Raw genomic sequence first — 23918 nt, forward strand, 5'->3', positions numbered from 1 at the left:
TTTTATTTATACCCCGCCCTTCCCGGTTCAAAAAAACCGGGCTTAGGGTGGCTAACAACATATTTAAAACAGCATAAAATACAGTATAAAACATTTATAACAATAAATTCAGAATTCAAAAATCAATTTAGGGGGGAAATCCATCCAATAAACATTAGATGATCACCAGGGCTACCTGGCTAAATTAGTCCTATTTGGGCCAGCGAGGAGACCAGGGGAGAATTAGCTGTGGGATCCCAGAGTGGGTAATCTTCATAAAAAGGGGAGGGGGAGGAAAGGAAGGGGAATAAAAGATTAGGGTAAGTTCAAATTAAAAGCCAGGTGGAATAGCTCTGTCTTACAGGCCCTGTAGAAGGAAAAATCCTGCAGGGCTCTGGTCTCATGGGACAGAGCATTCCACCTGGTCGGAGCCATCACTGAGAAGGCCCTGGCCCTGGTGGAGGATAATCTAACTTCCTTAGGGCCCGGGACATCTAAACTATGATTATTCATGGACCTTAAGGTCCTCTGCAGGGCATACCAGGAGAGGCGGTCCCGTAAATACGAGGGCCCTAAGCCACAAAGAGAAGAGGTTAACCTGCAAAAGAAGGTTTAACTGAGGGAGGGCAGGGTGGGAAAAGTTCTGGAGCCAACTGACGCTCCCTCTGTTGTGTGGGCAGGGCGGTCCTTCGCCTCACCTGGCCAATTCCCTGGCAACTCCTCCCCAGGCGGGATTGGGCGATTGGCTGAGGTAGGCGGAGACCTCCAGGTATCCAGCCTGGGGAGGGCGAAGCCAGCCCCTACTACCAGGAGCCGCACTAGGATCCGGGGGGCTGTGCATGACCACGCAAAGGGCGCCCCCCATTTGATGTGGGGAGCGGTCATTGTTATCAAACTGCTGCAAAGAATGTATAGGGATGTCTGTGTGTTTGGCAGGGAGAGTAGGAGCACAGCAGAAAGGAAAAATATTCCTTGCATTTGACCTAACAAATAATTAAAGAATCCTAAGAGCCTTAAGCCAGCAATGCCAAAAAAAAAAAAAAGAAAGCCTACACAAAGGAAATCAGAATTCTTTGTCTCCACCCTTTTTCGCTTTAACAAGTAACTGGAACGCCCAGAGGCACTATCTATTCAACAAATACCAAACTATGTAAAACAAATTAGTTCAGCAGCAGATACATTTGAGAATTGTGTGTTTGTCCATATTAGGGCTGTTGAGAAATTGCACTTTTTAGTACTCTGGATATTTTTCTGCCGTGCATGGTTATTCAGAGCGGCAAAGAAATGGATTTCCAGACGGTGAACAACAGAACAAGTAAGTGCACAGATATCATTAGCAGATTATTACTTTTAAAAAATATCTAGCTGTTCAAGACGTCTAAAAATAGCAATCTGTTTTGAGGATGACTTTGTCAGGGAGAGGCAGTCTGGGACACGGTTTCCGTTTTGTACTGGTACATTTTAAAAAGCGAAAGACAAGTCATTCAAAGTTTTTGGGTGGCGGTTGTGAGGTTCCGAACATTTGGGGTCAGAATCCTCAATGCAAGACAAGAGCAACAAGCACAGATTGGTCTCTTGGCTGCTGTTTCCTCATCCCTGCTGTTTATTTTCCTCAAAAGCCACCTGCAGCTTTATATATGATGAGAAGCTATGGTGTTGTTGTTTTTAAACTGTCAGGAAAGAAATTAAATCTTAAAAGCTTCCTTCTTTCTTTCCTGCTAACAAGGGGTGGCGATGTGTTGGTTTTTTTATAACCTCCCCCCCCAAAAAAGGAACAATTATAAGTTTTCTTTTACTAATTTTTACTAATTTATTAGGTAACTAATTTTTATCAGGCATATAGGAGCTCAGTCTTTTATCTGAAATGTTTCATGTGCGCTTTCTTGAAATAAATTTTTCTGCTGTTAATTTTCAACAGTTAAACGGAAGCTTTTCTAAGAAATCTTTGGTGGTTTCTCATAGCTTCTTCTTCAGTTGCTGTACAGATGTAAAGACAGACTTCACAGAGCTGATTCAGATTTCACATTTCTTTTCGTTGTATTCAGATGCAGACACAAATCTAAAAATGCAACATGAGAATGGGTCCTGTGATGTTCTTCCAGGTCTGTAGAGTCTTAATACTTTTGGTCTATCCCACAGTGTTTCTCAAACTTGGGTCCCCAGATGTTGTTGGACTACAACTCCCAACATCCCTAGCTAGCAGGACCATTGCTTAGGGATGATGGGAGTTGTGGTCCAACAACAGCTTGGGGACTCAAGTTTGAGAAACACCGGACGTTTGTCCAGAAAATCTCTATGACATGGGTTGCTAATGGGGCAACTTTCAGATGTGGTTGGATCGTGACTACCACCTTCCCTGACCATTGACTGGGCTTGGTGGGGCTGATGGGAGTTGCAGTTCAACAACTTTTGGAGGGTACTGTATTGGTTATCTGGGCTGTGGATGATCTGCTGCGAATCTCTGCTATGGAATTCCATCCAGCAAACACTTATTTAAACCCAAATTCTCCTCCTCCTCCTCCTCAGGGATAAACATATACAGTATTGTCTTTCTGTACTTTCTTTAGTAGGAGATGCTTAGATCAATCAATCAATCAATCAATCAATCATTATGCAATCCAAGACCTTTGGCTAATGACAGTCATTTCAATGGCTTGGATTCTTTTTCTTTCTTTCTTTCTTTCTTTCTTTCTTTCTTTCTTTCTTTCTTAGTTTTTAATTAAAGATTTTCTTGTGTTACAAACCAGAGAGACTTCCAGCTGATGGGAGTCTCTCTAAATGGAGATCTGTTTGAGTGATGCTTCACCCAGCAGAATGGGGCAGGGGAGATGACATTCATTGACCCCTTCTCCCCCCCTCCAGGGGACCCCAACTTGAATAAAATATGGGGGGGGGGCAGGTAAGCCCTGCCCTGCACAATCGATCACATGACACATTGCACCACACCATTTGAATGGCAAAATCTATCAGTTTGGGCGGGCCATCCCCCTTCAGATATTTTTTGGGGGAGCCAATGGGACCTTGACCCCTAGGAGTTGGCTCCAATGCTCCCCCCTATAGCCTCTTGTGCCCTCCCACATTCTCCAGAGGGCAGGTAGATTTAGGGGACCCTCTGGGGCAGTATGAGACATGGTTCGGGGGAAGGGGGTATCTGTGAAAATTGCCCCCCTCCCTTAAGCAGGCAAGATCCTCAGTCAGAGCTCTGAAGGGAAGGAGCCCTTTCATTCATAGTTGCCTCATTAGGATCCAAGCCATAACTTCCCAATTTCAGGACTCTGGCTACCACCTCTTGTTTCTTATTAGGGTGCTCCCCAGTGTGGTGTAGTGGTTAAGAGCGGTGGTCTTGTAATCTGGTGAACTGTGTTCGATTCCCCGCTCCTCCACATGCAGCTGCTGGGTGACCTTGGGCCAGTCACACTTCTGTGAAGTCTCTCAGCCCCACTCACCTCACAGAGTGTTTGTTGTGGGGGAGGAAGGGAAAGGAGAATGTTAGCTGTTTTGAGACTCCTTCAGGTAGTGATAAAGCGGGATATCAAATCCAAACTACTACTACTACTACTACTACTACTACTACTACTACTACTACTATCTTCTTCTTCTTCTTCTTCTTCTTCTTCTTCTTCTTCTTCTTCTTCTTCTTCTTCTTCTTCTTCTTCTTCTTCTTCTTCTTCTTCTGTCTCCTACTGAGCTCCCAGGCCAGTAACTCAATCTCTTCAGCTATGGCTGTTGAGGATCTGCACACAGAGACAATGCATCACTGCCAACAAAGGGACACCCACTGCCTCACCATTTCTCCTTTTAAGATTTTCCCAGTGAAAATACGTAACTTTCCAAAAGCACTGGCAGTACATTCAAAGATGCTATAAATATGAAAAGGAAGAATGACATGGAAATATGAAGCGCTGCGGAAGGCATGCAACTGCAAATAGCTAATTGTCCAGGGATATAATTTGACACTTTTCTTCTCTCTTTCTCTCTATCTTTCCACTCCCACACCCCTCGCCCTTATCAAATTTTTGCAAGTGGTTAGAAGGAAAAGATTATGTCTCTGAAATTACTTCACAGTCATTTTGCATGAGTGGGGAAAGAAAAAAAAGTCGCTTTACAACTCACGCTTTCATTTGAGGTATTAAATGTACCAAAATGGATTCTGGGCAAAATGAGAACAGATTTACATTTTCAGCACAGTATATTTTAATGACAAAGCCACATTGTAAAATGTGCCATAAAACACACTAGGAGAAAAACGGGGGATTAACACGTAGAATGTAGATTTCTATTTGTAGCAGGTGCAATTTCGCCCCTTCAGATGATTGTATGCAAATATCTTTGTAGGCACCTGTGCTTTGCAGGTAAAACTGAGTCATTAACTGTGTAAATGATCTATTTTTTTCCCCGTGCAGAAAATTTCAGCAAAAATCAAATGCACTAAAACAAATATCAGATGTTTCATGTTTTGTTTTGTTTTGTCTCTGGAGTTGAGTTCTGCTAAATTAATTTTAAATAGCATCGGAGAAATGTTGGAAGGTATGAGGTTATACCTATATAACCAGCCAATGCAGTATACACATACCTTGGGTAAAACCTTCATACCCAAGGCTGAAGAGTGAGTGTGACAATGTGCCACAGACCCACACTAAGAAAGAGAATAAGGGAAGGAGAGGCTATACCTGACCTGGTGAAGCACTAAGTGCAGCACAAAGTTAGGCCATGGAAATACAGTCTCTCACAGGACTGTGAGAGGCAAAGTGAGGCAACTGCGTCAGGCGGCAAGCTCTGATAGAGATCTTCCCTCACCCCTTCTTCTTTAGTGTGGAAGATTGTGTACAGTATAGCAAGGGAGGGCTGTATTTTGCTATTGAGCAGAGCAGTGCCATAGAATTTGCGAAACAAAAGCTGGCTACTGGGATTCATCCTGGTGTTCTCTAAGCACACAAAGAGCAAAGGAATAGGTGAGACCACAGAACAGGTGGAAAGGATGATTTCATCCTATGTACCCTCCTGGAGAGAGGAACACGGGTGGCGCTGTGGTCTAAACGACTGAGCCTAGGGCTTGCCGATCGGACGGTTGGTGGTTCGAATCCCCACGACGGGGTGAGCTCCCATTGCATGGTCCCTGCTCCTGCCCACCTAGCAGTTTGAAAGCACGTCAAAGTGCAAGTAGATAAATAGGTACTGCTCTGGCGGGAAGGTAAACGGCGCTTCTGTGCGCTGCTCTGGTTCGCCAGAAACGGCTTAGTCATGCTGGCTACATGACCCAGAAAAACTGTCTGCAGACAAACGTCAGCTCCCTTGGCCTATAGAGCGAGATGAGCGTCGCAACCCCAGAGTCGTCCACGACTGGACCTAACGGTCAGGGGTACCTTTACCTTTAGTCTCCTGGAGTCACTAACTCTTTGCTCCCCATAGTACTCTTGTGTGCATTTTTACTATGCATCACCTTCCAGGGTTCCAAATTGAGCAACAGGTGGGACAAGTTTAGTGCACTGGTTCCTGCTCTCCCTTCACTCTGATCTCATCACATGGAGGCATTTGTTTTTGTTTAGTTATTTAGTCGTGTCCGACTCTTCGTGACCCCATGAACCAGAGCACGCCAGGCACTCCTGTCTTCCACTGCCTCCTGCAGTTTGGTCAAACTCATGCTGGTAGCTTCGAGAACACTATCCAACCATCTCGTCCTCTGTCTTCCCCTTCTCCGTGTGCCCTCCATCTTTCCCAACATCAGGGTCATTTCCAGTGAGTCTTCTCTTCTCATGAGGTGGCCAAAATATTGGAGCCTCAGCTTCACGACCTGTCCTTCCAGTGAGCACTCAGGGCTGATTTCCTTCAGAATGGATAGATTTGATCTTCTTGCAGTCCATGGGACTCTCAAGAGTCTCCTCCAGCACCATAATTCAAAAGCGTCAATTCTTCAGTGATCAGCCTTCTTCCATACATCTCACTTCCATACACCACTACTGGGAAAACCATAGCTTTAACTATACGGACCTTTGTTGGCAAGGTGATGTCTCTGCTTTTTAAGATGCTATGGAGGCATTAGGATGCCTGAAAAGGGCTTGCGTGAGTCTGCCAATCAAGCATAGACCAGAACACTGGCACCAACTCCAGGGGGCCTTGGGGAGCCGGTCAACCACAATGTTGTTGTGCGTGCCTGACCTCTGTACCCCACTAGTACCACTGCTTGGCCTTCACCCCCAGGCTGCTGCTACTGCCTTACCTCTGGCGCTTAGGCAGCGGCTGGACTGGGATGTGCCACTGATGCGGGGCCTATAAGGGGCCCACTGCAGCCATGGACAGAGGCCCCAGGCACCACTGTGGTGTCGGAGCACACATGCCACTCTGTGGCGCACACCCTGAGAGCCCACAGTGTGGTGCCCAAGTTGGCGCAGCTGTGGCTGAGAGACAGGGGATGTTTGTGTGTCAAAAGAAGGGGAATGGAGGGCAATTTACACAAGGAGGTTTACAAGCTGAAGATACTACAAAACAGGCAGCAAAGATCACACACGTAATAATCTGATCCAATACAGCGATGGGGCATTGCAGTTTTAAACTGGGTATGACTATTTTAGCAAGCTTACTTATCCTTTGTATTGACCTTTTTTATTCCTCATTTCCAGACAAACAGATCAGTACTGGACCTGACCCACTGAGACAAAAGCGTCTTTCTAGCTTCCAGGGAGAAAGTGAAGAGAGAGAGAAAGATTCTACCATTGAGAGCTTTGTGACCAATTTTTCAAACATCTTTGAGTCAGGTAGGATAATATATATATATATATATATATATATATATATATATATATATATATATATATATATCAGTTTCTGAATCACCCCATTGTGAATCCTTCAAGACCTGCTTCTCAGGATGTCTGCAGAATCTAGAAGCGGGGTGTTGTTTAGGGGTCATTGTTGTGGTCCATATTTAATTTTGGAGATGCTAGTTTTGCCATTACTCGTGTTATTTTTGTATACCAATTTTAAAATCTTATTACAGCATGTGGGGATTGTTTAATTTTGTTGTGTATGTTTCAATAAGTTTTTATTTATCACTTGTGACCACTGTTCTCTTATTTTTGAAATTATGTATATCTTTGCATATTGTAAGCCACCTGGAGCATGGTTGGAACTATGGAAAGGTGGCATGCAAAGAAGCAATGCTGATGCTGAAGCTGGAGACTCTCCCCCTGTACTTTTTACAGCAGGGGTAGGGAACCTGTGGTCCTCTGAAAGTTGAGGCTAGTGGCCAACAGCTGGAGATAAAGTCCAGATGTCCAACATCTGGAGAGTCACCATTTCCCCATCACTGTTTAACAGTCATTATGTGTTCCTTCCATTCATCTCAAGGTCCTGTTGTGTGGTGCACATGGAGTCCTACTTGCTGGGACTGGGGCAGGGGATGGATGGAAGGACCATGGGTTAAAATGGTTGGGAGAAGCTTGACCCCATTTTTCTATCCAGTTGTAGATTTAAATGTGCAACCTCGTGCAAATCTGCCTTTGCCCCAAGTCTTCTCCTGAATCCTACACATCATTAAACAGAATTTCTCTCCTCCAACTCCCAGATCTTTTGCCTAATCAGAATGGCGAGGAACTGACAGAACGTTTCCTGCATGAAGTTGTGGGTATTCTCCTGAGTTACATCAAAAAGACCTACGATGGAAAGACGAAAGTGCTGGATTTCCACCACCCTCACCAGCTTCTGGAAGGGTTGGAAGGCTTCAGCGTGGAACTTTCGGATCAGCCAGAACCTCTGGAACAAATACTTGTTGACTGTAGGGATACCTTGAAATATGGAGTCAAAACAGGTAACTGCTCGTTGTGTTTATACAGCATTGTTTCAGTGGCTAGCAGCCATGTGGACTTTGGGTTCACAGAGAGCATGTGTCTGAATGGCAGGAGCTGGGAGTCAACCACAGGGAAGGGATATTGCCTCCTTGCCCAACTTGTGGGCTTCCCAGAGACATGTGGCCAACCAACATGGGAAACAGGATGGCGGACCACCTTGATCTGTTCATGCTGCTCTAGCATGCGTCTTCCTATTGCAGTCTGGTGGCTTACAAACTTTCTGTTTTCAGGGTAGACATAGGGCCAGATCATACATACATTCATCTGCCCATTGGTCTTGTTTATGTGCTGCAGAAATGACTGCATTCAGCACCATTCTACTTGCACATAGTATACCGTATTTTTCGCCCTATAGGACGCACCGTCCCATAAGGCGCACCTAGTTTTTTTTTTGGGGGGGAAATAAAGGGAACAAAATTATTTCCCCCCCAGGCGCGGGGCTGGGGAGGCCCGAGCTTCCCCCGACCCCAGCCCCCAAACCGGCAGCTCTCTGCAAGCCGTGGTCGCCCAGCGCTGGCTCCCGCTGCTTGCGGAGAGGTCCGCGAAGCCTGGACGTGCTGATCTTAGTGCACGCAGGCTTCGGCATGCAGGCAACTCTCCGCAAGCAGCGGGAGCGCTCCCGTTGCTTGCGGAGAGGTCCGCGAAGCCTGGAGAGCAAGAGGGGTCGGTGCGCACCGACCCCTCTTGCTCTCCAGGCTTCAGCGAAAGCCTGCATTCGCCCCATAGGACGCACACACATTTCCCCTTCATTTTTGGAGGGGAAAAAGTGCATCCTATAGGGCGAAAAATACGGTAATAAGTGACCCAAGAGCTTTAGACATATGCTGAATTCTTGTGCTCTTCTTTCTCCCTCCTCACTTTTATGGAAGAGCCATATGGTTGCACATGTCACAATCTCCAAGTGGTGAGACTTCAGGGGGTTCCAACGCTTACTCAGAGTTTGGTTTTCTTGGAGTGAAGGTCATTGAGGACTATGGTGTCTTGAGGAAACTAAGTAGATGTTCATTTCTGTTTGTGTGTGTGTTTAATGAATTATCCACATAAGCCAAGAGCTTTCTTCTACCACAGTTGCTACTGTACCTCCCTGTACAAACACCCCCCCTTGGCTCTACCTAACTATGTAGAAACCCCTCGAGGCTGGTATCTAGGGATTTCTTCCCTCCTCACAATATATTTTAATTGCCACTAATTTCTACCACTAATTTAGGGTTGCCATACGTCTAGAATTACCTGGACATAGCCAGAATACAGCAGTCAGAACAGTGTCCAGTCGGAAATCACTGAAATTTCTGGGAAAATCCATCTTGGAAGTCTAGATTTTGGTGAATTTCCTTAAAAATAGCTCAAAAGCTCCTTTTTTTCGTCTTTCACTTTTTGAAATATGGCAACCCTAACAAATTAGAAACTTTGCTGATGAAGTGATGTGCCCCTAACATTTCTTCAAAAAGGACGACCTGTTTTATCTTCAATTTATCCACATTTCAGGGCATCCTCGTTACTTCAACCAACTTTCCAGTGGCCTTGACATTATAGGACTTGCTGGGGAATGGCTGACGGCTACAGCAAATACAAACATGTATGTACTGTAGATTGTCATTTTTATACAAGATTAATCTGAATTAAGTAACAACAGCGAAACCAAACTCCTTTTTTATTATTGCTCTTTAAGAATGCAAAGGATGTATGAGATCCAGCAAACAGAGACTAAATACGTTTATGAAATGCATTGGGAAGACTGGCTTATTGGACTCAGAGGGATGGAAAACTAGAAAGAAAAAAGGAGTTAAGGAGCCCAGTTTCTACTGAAATAACAAAAGCTTCAGTTTAGGGCCAAATGATATGATTAAAAAGAAACATGTTTAGCACCTGTCACATCTCCTTCTTAACATGCATCTCTCTGTGTGGGGATCCTGATCTGGACTGGGACTGGAGCAGGAGAGGAGAGTGAGCAAGCTCTTCACTCCATATCCTCTTTTAAAAACAAAAAATGCTACTCCTTCAGCTATTGCTTTGAAAACACTATTTGCAGCAAGTGGTATTGTCAGGGAACTGACATCGGAGCTAGAGGCGGAGGGAAGGCTCTCAAATGATGCTGGAGAAGGGCCCAGCAGGGAGAGAGGCAGCTCCACAGATGGGGAAGCAAATCAGCGCAACACCAGGGATATAGAGGGGCTGATGGGGGAATCGGCGAGAGGGCTCCAGGACTCTTCACCGGACACCAGCGGGGAGAGCACGGGTCCTCCGCTACCCACGCCCACCCTGCGCAGAAGACTTCCGTGCAGAGAGAGTAGGAGGAGACTGGGTGTCAAACAACTTTTATGTTGTAAAAGATTTAAGAAATGCGCACTGACGGATTCTGCTAGCGACTGAGGCAGCCACAAAGTGAAGGGCTGCCCAGTCTGAAAGGTTTAGCAAGGCAACAAAGCCTGGAAAGGCGGCAACTTACGCACGAGCAACCCATACACATTACAGGTATCTTCCAGGACAAATAGCAGATTGCCATGAGGGCAATAGCAATGGTAATCTGAGCCTATTATTGTAGGCAAGATTCAGACAACGTTAAGCATGTTTAAGTCTCAATTGAAGAACTCTTTAAATCAAAAGTGAAGAGCCTGTGGCCTGCAAGATGTACATGGACTCATCTCAGTGGTCCCAGGCAGAAGGTCTCAGTTTCAATTCCTGGCATCTTCTGGTAGGGCTGGGAGAGACTCTTGTCTGAAATCCTGAAGAGCCGCAGCCAACCAGCATAGAAAATACTGAGCTAGATAGAGGTAAAAGGTAAAGGACCCCTGGACGGTTAAGTCCAGTCAAAGGTGACTATAGGGTTATGGCGCTCATCTCACTTTCAGGCTGAGGGATTGTTCACAGACAGCTTTCCAGATCATGTGTCCAGCATGACTAAACTGCTTCTGGCACAACAGGACACTGTGACGAGGGCCAGAGCACTTGGAAATGCCATTTACCTTTCCACCCCAGCGGTACCTATTTATCTACTTGCACTAGTGTGCTTTCGAATTCTAGGTTGGCAGGAGCTGGGACAGAGCAACAGGAGCTCACTGGTCTAAACCACTGAGCCTCTTGGGCTTGCTGATTGGAAGCTAGATAGACCAATGTTCTGGTCTGAGTCTGTATGAGACAGCTTCCATGACTCCAACTTCCATCAGTCCCAGCCAGAATGGCCAGCTGTCAGAGACAATGGCAGTTGTAGACCAGCTCATCTTGGAGGACCACATGTTCCTGCTGTGAATTTACAAAGTTTGTCCGACTGCCTTAATAAAAGTCCACTAAGAATTAAAAATAATGGTTGTTAGTTTTGGCTGGATCATGCCTAATTATAAATAGCAACTATTTACAGAGAAGATATGCAAACTTGTCAAAATTCTTTATAGAGAGCTTTCCCCCCCCCCCCGGCCTGCAAGAATAACACAATGAATTCTGATGCGCATTGCACTTTTACAAGATTTTTAAAATAACAACTATCCCATCAATTTTCCCGCATTGCAGGTGAAATATATAAATTTTCAGAGTTTTGGTGGGTTTTGCTGTAAGCAAATTTAAGTGCTTAAATGACACATCTAGAGAGGTCAACAGTGCTGAATCTTTACCCTCCATACTTTAATTACATCTGTGACACTATGAACAGCAGAATTAGTCTCCATAGTGACATTTTAACAAAGTGGGCATTGTGTAAAAACTCTTCAAAAGATGAAGTTGGAAGGAGTCTGAGAAATGTCAATGAAAATACTGTTGATAACTTTGGATATAAACAGAATAATGTCCATGCCAAGTTTTTATGGAAAACTTTAACAAATTTAATCGTTTTCCTCTGATGTCTTAAATATTATGTAATGAGCTTGGAACAAAGATAGCTTATTGACTAAATTTGGACTGCAGGACTGCATCAAAGGCTTCAAAAGCTTTCCAAAAAGCCTTTTTGTTGTTGTTCAGAATTGAAGACAGACTTTCACAATGGATTTTACTCTTGCACATCTTTGATTTTAAAGAGTGACATTTCAAAAATATTCTTAAAACTCCTATGTGGCATGGCATCTCAAAGGCAATTGATTTCAACCCAATGAAATCAATTGGGCTAACTTAAATCCTGTCAATTTCAAGGGACACCTTCTAAGTGTAACTAAGCCTGTATCCAAACCAGTTTAATTTGATCACCAGAATGAGTCACTGAGAATTACACCATTTGAGTTTGATATTTTAGAATAAGTCTGGAGAGCTTTTGAGACAAACGCAAAGATCCAAACAACTGTGCAATCCATTCTACATGCCCAGTGGACCTTTGAATTCATGTTCATTCCAACTGCCGCTTTGATGCACAGCTTTCTGCTTCTGAAGTTCAGGAGAGCTTCAAAGTCCAAACATGAAACAGACAGGGCTATATGGCAGCAGTTCGAGAAGAGCAGCAAAAATTTCCACTAGGATGGCCCTTTCCACATTTCCTGATTAGGCACAGAGATCAGCCTGAATTCAGTGGAGCACCATGACATTTCCCTTTTCTATTAATGGAACATTCTTGGTGGAGTTTATGTGCTCTCAACGAACCAAGCACTAGACATGTACTGTGTACTTCAATATTTCCCTGTACCTTTGTGGATGGAAATGTCCATTACGCCCACGGTTAGCTAATGTTGTTCTCTGAATTTGGCGCCAGCAGTGCAGGATGAGGATAAGGTCCTCTTATCCTCTCTTAGAGGATAAAAGGACCAAGGCATGCAGACAAAGTGCAGTGTGATCAAAAGGGGATTTTGATCAAAGGGAGCATGAAACTCAACGACATAGCTTCAGGGCTCGAAACCCATTATGCACTTACCTGTACTGTTCAGTAAGCTTTGTTTACCGGCTCGCTGGCAAACACACCTCTTTTTGGGAGCGTGGGGTGGGGCGGAGCAGAGTGGACTGTGCCAAGCCAGGAAGGAATGCTTCAGTGTTACATAGCGGCTTTGTTTTCTTCCACCACATGGACCACTCAGTGTGGTTAGAGAACAAGCATTTGTCGGGAAAGTTGCTTGATAATGATGATGATAGCAGCTACCTCTTGGAGGCTTCCATTCTCAGTAATAATGTTTTATTATTATGTATAGCAATTCTGTACTGCTGTCCATTAACAACAAGTTACCTGCGTAAGTTCAAAAATATCATTACATTGGTACCTCTGATTATGAACGGGATCCGTTCTGAAGCCCCGTTCGCAACATGAAAAGAATGCAACCCGCAGCGGCGCATCTGCGCACGTGTGGGTTGTGATTTGCCGCTTCTACGCATGCACTTGACATCATTTTGTGCATCCACGCGTGCGTGAGCGGCAAAACCTGGAAGTAACCCTTTCCAGTACTTCCAGGTCGCCGCGGGACGTAACATGAAAGAACGTAACATGAAGCGGACGTAACATGAGGTATGACTGTATTGTCATTACTGTTGTCATCATCATCATCATCAGTGGTGTGCGGTCAATGGACTACGGGGACTAGGCTAATCCCCTAAAGAGTCCACTAGCCCACCCATCACCTCCCCAAAGCTCAACTGGCTTTGGGAAGGAGGTAGCAGGGCTTCAGCATCCTGGAGGCCTTGTGCCTCCACCATCCCAAAGACTGGGAAGCTTCTTCCCAGCTTAGGGAGGGAGGTGCGATGCTCAGACCCCCGACTCAATCGTCCTTGCAAGCTGGCACCTCTGGTCCTAACTATCCCCCTACCAAAAAAATCACTGCATGCCATGGAATCAGTCATCAGCGTAGAAGTTAAAACTGAAGTGTAACAACTAAACTCTGATTTAACATCTTAAACAAGCAGTAGGGAACCTCAGGACAGGGATGGACTGCCTAGTCCTCAGGAACTTCCCACAGGCCACACCCCCTTGCTAGTCCTACTTGTTGTTGTTGCTTAGTTGTTTAGTCGTGTCCGACTCTTTGTGACCCCATGGACCAGAGCACACCAAGCCCTCCTGTCTTTCACTGTCTCCCACAGTTTGGTCAAACTCATGTTGGTAGCTTTGAGTTGTCCCCTTCTCCTTGTGCCCTCAATCTTTCCCAACATCAGGGTCTTATATCAGTCCTACTTAGTACCCTCCTTTGGTGCTTTAACCACCTGGTATGTGATAATGCCCCTTGCTCAGCTGAATGGAGCTGAGATGTTTTGTTGCTTAGATGTAGCCTACAGTGCAAAGACAAAAGTCCACTGACTTTTGCCTCTGGGCCCACCCACTTCTTGCTCTCTAACCATCCCTACTTTCGCCTCTGGCTCCACCCACCACTGGCATAGGTTTCTCCACCCTTGACACAGAAGATGGAAAAGAGGGTGGTAAGAAAAAGTACTTCAGGAAAGAAGGGATGAAAAAAGAAATGTGAAGGCCCCAGATCGAATTCTACCTGTGCACAAGTAACCCCAAGTAACAACCACATCCTCATAGATGAGAATGTTCACATATATATATATATATATATATATATATATATATATATATATATATGCATGCATCCAGCCAATTCCTTCAAAGCAGGGTGAACCTTGAGATACAGGTGCAAATGAGCAAATCCAGGTGTCTTAATACATTCATGTTCCCTTCCTGTGTGGAAGCCTGTTTCTGTGAGCAATTCTCTGTTGCTTGACCGAGGTGGAAATTTGTATTGGTTTTTCTTTGTCTTTATCAAGCTATTCTGATGAGTTCATTTTGTGTTTCTGACTACCATTTGTTTGTTGTTTTCTTAAACAAATATTAGGTTTACTTATGAAATAGCCCCAGTATTCATTGTAATGGAGGAGATCATACTTCGAAAAATGCAAGAAATTATTGGATGGGGGGAAAGTGAAGCAGATGGCATATTTTCTCCCGGTAAGTAGATCAGAAATTATTATTCATCCAATGAGTCTTATTCAAACCCTTGAACCGACATGGATCATTTGCTGACATTTTAAAATGTGAACATTAATTTGAAGAGAGCCTGTGTATAGAAAGATGAATAGATACTGGCTCAAAATCACTGTAATAACATGTTTCTTAAGGGGAGGGCAGAGAAGTCCGAGAAAGTGGTATGGCTAGATTATCAAATCAAAGCTTTAAAGAGAAAGACTTTTTTCTTTTGCTGTGATCAGGTATCACACTAAACTATGGTTTAAGGTAAAGGTAAAGGTACCCCTGCCCGTACGGGCCAGTTGTGTCCAACTCTAGGGTTGTGCGCCCATCTCACTTAAGAGGCCGGGGGCCAGCGCTGTCCAGAGACACTTCTGGGTCACATGGCCAGCGTGACGAAGCTGCTCTGGCGAGCCGGCACCAGCCAGGCGCACGGAAACGCTGTTTACCTTTCCGCTAGAAAGCGGTCCCTATTTATCTACTTGCACTTAAGAGTGCTTTCAAACTGCTAGGTGGGCAGGAGCTGGGACCGAATGACGGGAGCTCACCCCACCGTGGGGATTCGAACTGCCGACCACGCGATCGGCAAGCCCTAGGCGCTGAGGTTTTACCCACAGCACCACCCGCGTCCCTAAAACTATGGTTTAGCAAGAGATTAATGACCCCAGCTTCCTCCCAGCCTTGTTTGCTCTACTTCCCATGCCCAAGAGGAGGACATTGGATGGAAGTACCCATCCAAACATTTCTGTATGCCACTACAACACTCGGATCTTATTAGCTCCAAACTGGTGAGTGAGTGAGGTCCTTAAAAAGAAGGATTGGCAATTAAAAATGATAGGATATGCAAAGCACTTCCTTCCCAATGAAGAGCTTTTATGCTCACAAGACTAAATGCTTTCCCCTCCGCAGTGACCACAGGTAGATACTCGCAAATTCCTTATCAATCCTGCCTGTGTGCCTGCAGTCAGGAAGTACCAAACTCACTGGACCATATTCTTTTGGACAGCCCTTTGCACAGCAGACTCCACAAACAGATGCTGAGCAAGATGTTGGACCTGGGACCCACGGCTCAGAGAAAAAGCCAAATGAGGTTCCTCCTAGCGGATAGGGATTAATCTCCATCTTACCCGAAAGGGTTCTTAATGAATCATCCCTCTAGGGCAGGAGTCAGCAAACTTTTTCGGAAGGGGGCCAGTCCACTGTCCCTCAGACCTTGTGGGGGGCCGGACTATATTTTGAGGGGGGGGGAATGAATGAATTCTCATGCCCCACAAATAACCCAGAGATACATTTTAAATAAAAGGACACATTCTACTCATGTAAAAACACGCTGATTCCTGGACTGTCCATGGGTCGGATTTAGAAGGCGATTGGGCTGGATCCGGCCCCCGAGCCTTAGTTTGCCTACCCATGTGTTATGTTGTACTATTCATTCCCAAGGAGACTAAGCTATTCAAGCAGATGCTTACGGTAATTTCTTTCTTTGTCTTCCAGGGGGCAGCATATCAAACCTCTACAGTGTTCTAGTTGCCCGCTATAAACGTTACCCTGAGATTAAAACCAAAGGCATGGCAGCCATTCCAGACATCATACTCTTTGTTTCTGAACATGTGAGTATGCACTTGCAATAAAGACGATGCGATGTTATTTGCCTGTGATATGATGCCTTTTAATGATAATCCTGTAGAGACTTGTTATATTTTAGTAAGTCTTTATATAAGACCAGTAATAAACCTTCTCTTTTCTTGTTGTTTAAGCTGTGTGTGTATGTGTGTGTGTGTAAAAACATGCGCTGCTGCTATGCTTGTCTTGCGAGAACCGCCACCCTAAGTCAAATCTAACTGAAATCAATCAGTTTGCAACAAACATTTTATGCGTGCATGCAAAATGGGTACTCCAGATTTGCCAACAATTCATGATAAATTGGGGGGCCATTTCATTCCAGCCCTAGTTCAAACATCTCTATTCATTTCCATGGCTGAACTCGGGGGGGGGGGGGAGACAAACAACCTGATTCTGCAAGTTTCAAGTAAAGATTGTGTATACTCTGTAAAGATTTGCCTGGTTCCCACATTGTGACCAAAAGAGCTCAAATTTATGCCTTGTTTCACTTGCAAAACCAGGTGGAAAGTTTTCAAATATCAGATTTTATCTTCCATTGATTTCAATGGAGCTTAGTCATAGCTCATTGCTGGCCTTAACTGGGCTGTGACCATTGCCAATTTCATAAAATAATGGTTGGTAACCAGAGAAATCTCAAGGATGCCTTATGAGCTGGTGACAATACCTCCCTCTGTGGATCAAAACAGTATTAGAGATGATATACGTTTTGGAATGGTTACTCTGAAACCAGCAAACACAGGAATGGGCAGTTTCACTGTGTATGATGTTCACTCTTCTCCTCAAAACAATGATTTAAGTAGTATTTTAGTTGAATTGTACTCCCCTAGATGTCAACAGACGACTGTCTTGTCTGTCTTTGTATTTCTTTAACATAGAAGCAATCGTAGAGCAATCTTTCAGCTCTAATGTATGTTGTGAGATCTTTCCTCCATTTAACCTTTTCAACCTTACTATCTAAGAGCCATTATTCTGTAAAGAAAGCTGCAGCGGTTCTTGGGATCGGAATGGATAATGTTATTGTCGTCAAGTGTGATGAAAGGTAAGGCCTTCAGCTGTTTTTTGTGCATGATTTTTATATCCACTCAAGCAATTTACTTGCATTTGCAGAGATGTGTGAACCCTTTATTTCTTCATATTCTAGATTCACATATTAGGAACACTTTCCCCCCAAAACAAATGTGTTGTTTTCGCAATGCCGAACTGAATAATGTTTTCTGTATTTTAGGCATAATATCTGAAATAATACCTTAATTGCACATCATTCAGTGAACTGCCCGTTTAGTCGCCATATTTCAATAAGTAAAAACCAGGACACCCTGAAAGTCGCTGAGCTTTTTTTAGGAAACCACAAAAACTGTTGAGCTTCTTTATGACAAACCCCAGGGTTGTTGATTTTTCAATTGACTTGCCTAAAAAGTGCCGGCTTTTGAAATTACCCCTGGATGTCAATTTACTTTTGAAATCCTGGTCTCCCTAAGCAATTGGCTTCATTCCGCAATGGCTTGTGCACCCATCAGTCATGTTTTTCACAAGTCTGATAATAATTTCTCAGACGTCCTGTCTCTTTTGGGCTACTTGGCAAAAAACAATTTAAAGATGGGAAGCTTAACATCTTGTTTAGCACCAGAACTCCATTTGGTGGCTGCCTCCCCCAAATTCACTGGGCATTGCATCATTTCAAAGCATTCTGGGAAACTACAATGGTGACCACCTCAAAAAGTGGCAGACATCAGGCGATAGCTGTCCAAATCAGCTCTGTCACTACAGCAAAAACAACGGTTAATGGTTTATGTAAGGAAAAAACAATGAACGGAAATGAACGGAAATGAACGAATTGTAGAAAAATTCCAAAATCCATATCAGGAGAATACTTTTAGCAGGTCAATCAAAATGTCACAAAATAACATTGGGGCTTTTCAGTTCTCCAGAACAGAATGGACAAGACCAGGGAACACTGCTGGTAGTGAAGTCATGGCGTCTGCACTTGGGTCACAGCTCACGTCCACAGCAAACATTTCAAGCACATTTAAAGTTCATGGCTTCCACACAGCTACAATTCCTAGCATTCTTTGGGGGAAGCTGTATGCTTTAATGTTTAGTGTGGGTGTGACCACAATCTCCAGATGGAATGTGAGATAAAATAGCAGACACGAAAAGGAGGTTCTGTTAGGCGCCATGCGGGTTTCAGGTGCCAGCCCAAATTACAAAACTGGGGGTGGGGGGAGAAATATTGCACACTCCCAATGTAGAGCCAAACATCCTGTTCCTCTCTGAAGTGGTGCATTGAGTCTTATGGGGGTTTCTTCCACTATGCAAAACTTTAGCCTGCTGGGGAAAACGGATGGTGCCCTTAATGGTTATGCATTTGGAAGGATGCACAATGAGTAATATTTAGCAAGCACTGCTGCTTTGTTCTTAACAGGGGGAAGATGATTCCATCTGAACTGGAGGAAAACATTATCCAAGTTAAAAAACAGGTTTGGCTTCCATCACCTTCATGTAACCTTTCAGGTCCTTGTTCTATAGCTACTCTGCTGGAATTTAATTGTATGTTTGTGTTATCCCTATTGAGCTAAATTGGACTTTGGCAGGTTATTTGGAACTAGCCAGGCAAGTTAGCAGGTGGTTGAGGATGACTTGGTGGCTGCTCTTCATCTCCTGCTCCTCTTTGTCCTTTGCAAAGTGAAAGGGATGATGGTGAAGGAGGAGGACAGGGCTAGGGACCTTATGGTCCTCCAGATGTTACCAGAATCCAACTCCCATCAGCCCCAGCCTGTTTAGCCAATGGTATTTTTATGGTATTAAAAATATGCCATATGAAGCAGTCTCAAGCAACGACTAGAGCAGCTTTTCTCAACCTGTGGGGCCCCAGATGTTGTTGGACTACAACTCCCACCACCCCTAGCTAGCAAGGCCAGAGCTCAGGGATGATGGGAGTTGTAGTCCAATAACATCTGGGGATCCACAGGTTGAGAACCACTGGACTAGAGAGTCTCGCTAGTGGAAGCCTGCGCACAAACTTCCACCAGTGCAACGGGGTTTCCCCTGCTACTGTTGTCATAGTAGCAAGTTGAAATGCCTCCCAATTTTTAAAATATTTTAAGTGTTGAAGAACATATGAGCTGGACAAAGAGAAAGGAAACCCAAGAGTTCTGATCTGTAGGCTGACAATCAATGATGATGATTGTGCACACAAGACAAAGAAGGAAAAAAGAATAGATTCTCCCACCTGTGATGCGTCAATTCATTTTTCCAGAATATAGGCAAAATGCCTTTGCGATATATCGCATTGCCACTATATCCTACAGTGATGCTTGCCAAGAAAAGGAATGAATCTTACCATGCTCTGCAGCAAAGGATTATGATGTTTCACAAATGTTGAGCTTTCTTTGGGCAGAGTTGTTGAACTTTTTAAAGTTTTGACATCCTGGTTAGTTGCCCAGGAAGGTATAAAGACAAGGGAATGTTTCTTACCATCCTTTTTTATTCAATATTTACACAGAGAGGCTATAGAACCCAGCCTCTTGGATCATGGCATTGTCCTGAGGGAAGTTCCATCTCCTCTCCCACTTCCTCATTCGTCATCATCATCACCTCCTCTATGGGTGCTGCTAAGTGCCCTCTGTCTTTGAGCTCTTTGCCCTCCTACTTTTAAGGCTCGCTGGGTTCTGGGTGATGGAGGGTCTGGAATGCTTTCGAATGACAACGTGTCAGCCAGGTGTTGTTCTGACTCTCCCATAATTTCCCCCTCATCTGCCTCTGAGCTGCTACCTCCCTCAAGCCCCTGTTGTAAATCTATACTGTCTTCCTCTTCCTCCTCCCTGGAAGCGTCAGGATGGGGAGGGGGTCTCCACCATCCTCTGCTCAGTCCCTGACAATTAGTTTTCTTTAATATTGGAAGCAGATTTTCAGATTATACACAGCTCTTCTTCAGGCTTTGATTATGAGAGCACAAAATGAGCATCCAATAGTCTAGATAGAAACAACTGGGTAGTCAGACTGATGGTTACTTGGTTGCAGAAGTTTACTGGCCACTGCTGTTGGCATGGAGATAGTCTAGGTTGAATGCAAACATGCCATTCTGATGTCATGTGTGATGTCACAAAGAGGATATGCTTTTAAGTCTTAGTAAAGCCAAAAGCAGTTAACAGTCAGACTGCATCTCAGCACTGTCAAGATGGATCTCCATAATAGGTGACGAATAATTTTATTTTGGGGATATATTAACTTTTACTGTTGGGGAAAAGTATTAGATTGGTTTGCCAGTTTGTACCCCATCAAGTTGAGGCCAATAGATAGATATTCACAACCCTGTACCCATCAAATAATCAACTTTATGGGTGACTTTGGGGCTGATTCACACAACCACATTTCCTTTCTCCACTCTATACCCTGCATCTCTCCCACCTCCTCATTCGTCAACCTTATCACCTCCTCTACGGGTGCCGGTAAGTGCCCTCTTTCTTCAAGCTCTTTGCTCTCCTACTTTTCAGGTTTGCTGGGTTCTGGGAGATGGTGGGTCTGGAATGCTTTCTAGTGTCATTGTGTTAGCCAGCTGCTGCTCTGGATCTCCCATGATTTCCCAACTTCCCCCCTCGTCTGCCTCTGAGCTGCTGCCTCCCTTAACCCCCTTTTGTAAGTCTATACTGTCTTCCTCTTCCTCCTCCCTAGAAGGGTCAGGATGGGGAGGCCGTCTCCACCACCCCTCCTCCTCTGCCCAGTCCCTGACAGCTGTTGAGCCAAAACGCAAAAAGGACGTTTCTGACAGCAGTGTTCCTGATATGTCCAGGAAATTCTGGATGTATGGCAACCTAGGTTATGACAAAGGACAAGTCCTTGTTGCATGTACACTAATACAGGCTGCCATCTTGAATATGTTTTCAGGGCAAAGTGCCATTCTATGTGAGTGCCACAGCTGGGACAACTGTGTATGGAGCTTTCGATCCACTCGTTCACATAGCTGACATCTGCGAGAAGTATAAGCTCTGGATGCATGTGGATGTAAGGTGGTTGTTGGCTATCTGTTCCATCTTGCTCCTGGAAGTCGAGTTTTGAAATGTTAAATGCTTGTAAAATTATTGAAATGTATAAAATTGAAAATCATAAATAAAAATTAAAAAAAACAATCTTCCAAGCAAAGAGATCAGTAGTATAGCTACTAAGTTCAGAATGTCTATAGGATTGTCTGTAGATTGGATTCTTATTCCATTACGAAATGTACTTATGATGAGTTGAAGACAAAATTTTAATAAACGGTGTTGGTGAACGGTGGCATTCTCCCAGAAAGATAAGCGTGTGTTTCGTTTCTGATAGGCAGCATGGGGAGGTGGCCTGCTTCTGTCGAGAAGACATTCCCACAAACTGAGCGGCATTGAAAGGTAATCCCATTATGTTCTTTAAGGGGATGCTGCAGCGAGATCAACATATTAGCCAGTCTTTCTCCTCGCTTCAGACCTCTTGCTGAAGTGCAGACTGTAAGGCCTGTCACCATAGTAATAGTGACTCATAGTAGGAGTGGAAGCGAGTTGTTGCACTGAGTTTGAGGGGGAAAGGAAAATAAATCTAGAGCAGTACCAAGTTTTATATTATGTAAGACAGGGGTGAAGAGCCTCAGGTGGGGGGCTGAATGTGGCCCTCTCTGGCCCCCGAGACCCTTCCAAGGCCGCAGCCCTCCCTACTCCCCCCCAGGACCAATCTGGAGTGCTTGTGTCTGGCTACAATGTGTCCTTGAATACCACAGACTTAATCTGGATGGTCCCTGGCAAAGCCCCTGATGTTGGGAAAGATTGAGGGCACAAGGAGAAGGGGACGACAGAGGACGAGATGGTTGGACAGTGTTCTCAAAGCTACAAACATGTGTCTGACCAAACTGCGGGAGGCAGTGGAAGACAGGAGTGCCTGGCATGCTCTGGTCCATGGGGTCACGAAGAGTCGGATACGACTAAACAACAACAATGACAAATCTGGATGGAAGGAGTGTGCATGTATATGTCTAGAATCCTTTGACTTTGACATGGCTGGAATGTAGCCTCTTGTCAGGGAGCCGGCAAGGAGAGCAGGTCGTTCGCAGATCAGAGAAAGAGAGTGAAACACTAGCTAACGTACAGTTAGTTTCTTTATTAAGAAAGCAGAACAAAGAGCACATGGAGATTTCTAAGGATTGCTCCTGCCTAGATGAAGCAGTTGCCTGGATTGGCTTGTAACTCCCCCTCCACTCTTACTCCTTCTGTGTCAGGCCCCTTCCTCCATCTACGGTGAGCCCCAGGGGACCTTCTCTGTGTCTGCCTGGCTCTGTGTTCTGTGGTATGCAGCAGACGTCTTGTTCTGGCAGTGGGGGGTGGCTACAGGCTGTTAGAGAATGTGTCAGAGTAGCTCCGTGGTGGACCCGCCAAGTCTGATTCCTGTTCCTGTCCTGTTTCCTCCTCTTCATCATCCTCCAAGCTCCCAGCCTCCAGTACTTCCCAGCTCTTCCCTTCCTCTGTGGTGTGGCTGGTTCCCCCCCCCCCCAGGATTCTGGGTCCAAACCCTTTCCCTCTGCACTTTCCATGGGGGGCTCTTGGCTAGGGGGCTTCCTCATCCAGCCAGTCCCTGACACATCTTCTACAAAGAGTTGCACCTGTTCCCCTGTCCACCTTTTGCCTCACTTTGCCTCACTGCTATGCACCCCCCCCAAAAAAGTTGGCTGAACAAGACCCCTCCTCCCCTGATGTAAGAGACCTACAAGTTTATTTGCACTCTGTTCCCTGTTGGCATAATTTCATACAATTTTTTTTTTGCAGCATTAAATGCTGCGTCCCCATTCTCTTGAAAGTCCTGCTGACTTTTCGTTTTGCTTCCCCCGCCTCCCGCTCCCCATTCTCCTGTCAAGTTGCTTTGATGATAAACCTTGTGGATCAAAGTTGCTGATATGAACATCTCTATAAAGTATTATTAGGTCGGTGACTTCATCACTAATGCTTCCAACTAATATTTATGTGTGCGTTTATATGCTTCAGAGTATACGACCCATTTCAAACCTGGCATATTCATTATCTTTTAATTTTCTTCTTTACCTAGGGCTAATTCTGTCACGTGGAATCCTCACAAGCTGATGGGAGTTCCGCTGCAGTGCTCTGCTTTCTTAGTCCGTGAGAAGGTAACACACCCCCCTTTCCTACCATGGACAGAGCTCAATATCTCAGGGCAGACACAGGATCCCAGACCAGTTTTCAAAGTTCCACACAAGCATGACTAGATTTGCTGTCTGATGCTGGGATGTGACTCCTATTGCACCTGGTGGGACTTGCTTTAGAGAAAACATGTGTATGACTGGGTTGTAAAGTGCATTTAGTTGTCTGCATCTGGAGAGGAGAGCACCAGGCTGTGCTAGGCTATATATCTGGAGGCGATGTAAACATAACAGTATGTGACATGCCAAGCTGAATGCAGTCCATCAGCTATGTAGTGTAGCCTGCTAGATGCTGGCTGTGTGCAGAGTCAAGGATTTTGAAGTATCCAGCAGGCCATATTATGGGAGTGGACTGCATTCAGCTTGGTGGGTCACAAGTTGTACCGAGACTGTTTGAGTTGATCTCTTTGACACGAACACACTGGCTGGGGCAACCCAGCCAGAT

General features: G+C 44.8%; 1 protein-coding gene across 2 annotated transcripts in view; it reads left to right on the forward strand.

Moving 5' to 3' along the window:
• The first annotated feature begins 1136 nt into the window (after nucleotides 1-1136).
• Nucleotides 1137-23918, forward strand: part of LOC308593766 (glutamate decarboxylase 1-like) — a 32022-nt gene continuing 9240 nt past the window's right edge. Inside the window, exons 1-12 of one of the 2 annotated variants that reach the window (XM_081206425.1) lie at nucleotides 1137-1294; nucleotides 2025-2081; nucleotides 6597-6731; nucleotides 7541-7783; nucleotides 9309-9399; nucleotides 14552-14664; nucleotides 16177-16292; nucleotides 17265-17344; nucleotides 18728-18782; nucleotides 21190-21306; nucleotides 21619-21683; nucleotides 23362-23440. In XM_081206425.1, coding sequence (XP_081062551.1) covers nucleotides 1240-1294; nucleotides 2025-2081; nucleotides 6597-6731; nucleotides 7541-7783; nucleotides 9309-9399; nucleotides 14552-14664; nucleotides 16177-16292; nucleotides 17265-17344; nucleotides 18728-18782; nucleotides 21190-21306; nucleotides 21619-21683; nucleotides 23362-23440 — 1206 coding nt within the window. In that variant the 5' untranslated portion in view covers nucleotides 1137-1239. The remainder of the gene's footprint in view (nucleotides 1295-2024; nucleotides 2082-6596; nucleotides 6732-7540; nucleotides 7784-9308; nucleotides 9400-14551; nucleotides 14665-16176; nucleotides 16293-17264; nucleotides 17345-18727; nucleotides 18783-21189; nucleotides 21307-21618; nucleotides 21684-23361; nucleotides 23441-23918) is intronic. The other variant, XM_081206424.1, reaches the window with a different exon arrangement.

This window comes from Podarcis bocagei (genome assembly GCF_964188305.1).
Source record: "Podarcis bocagei genome assembly, chromosome: 8".
NCBI lineage: Eukaryota > Metazoa > Chordata > Lepidosauria > Squamata > Lacertidae > Podarcis > Podarcis bocagei.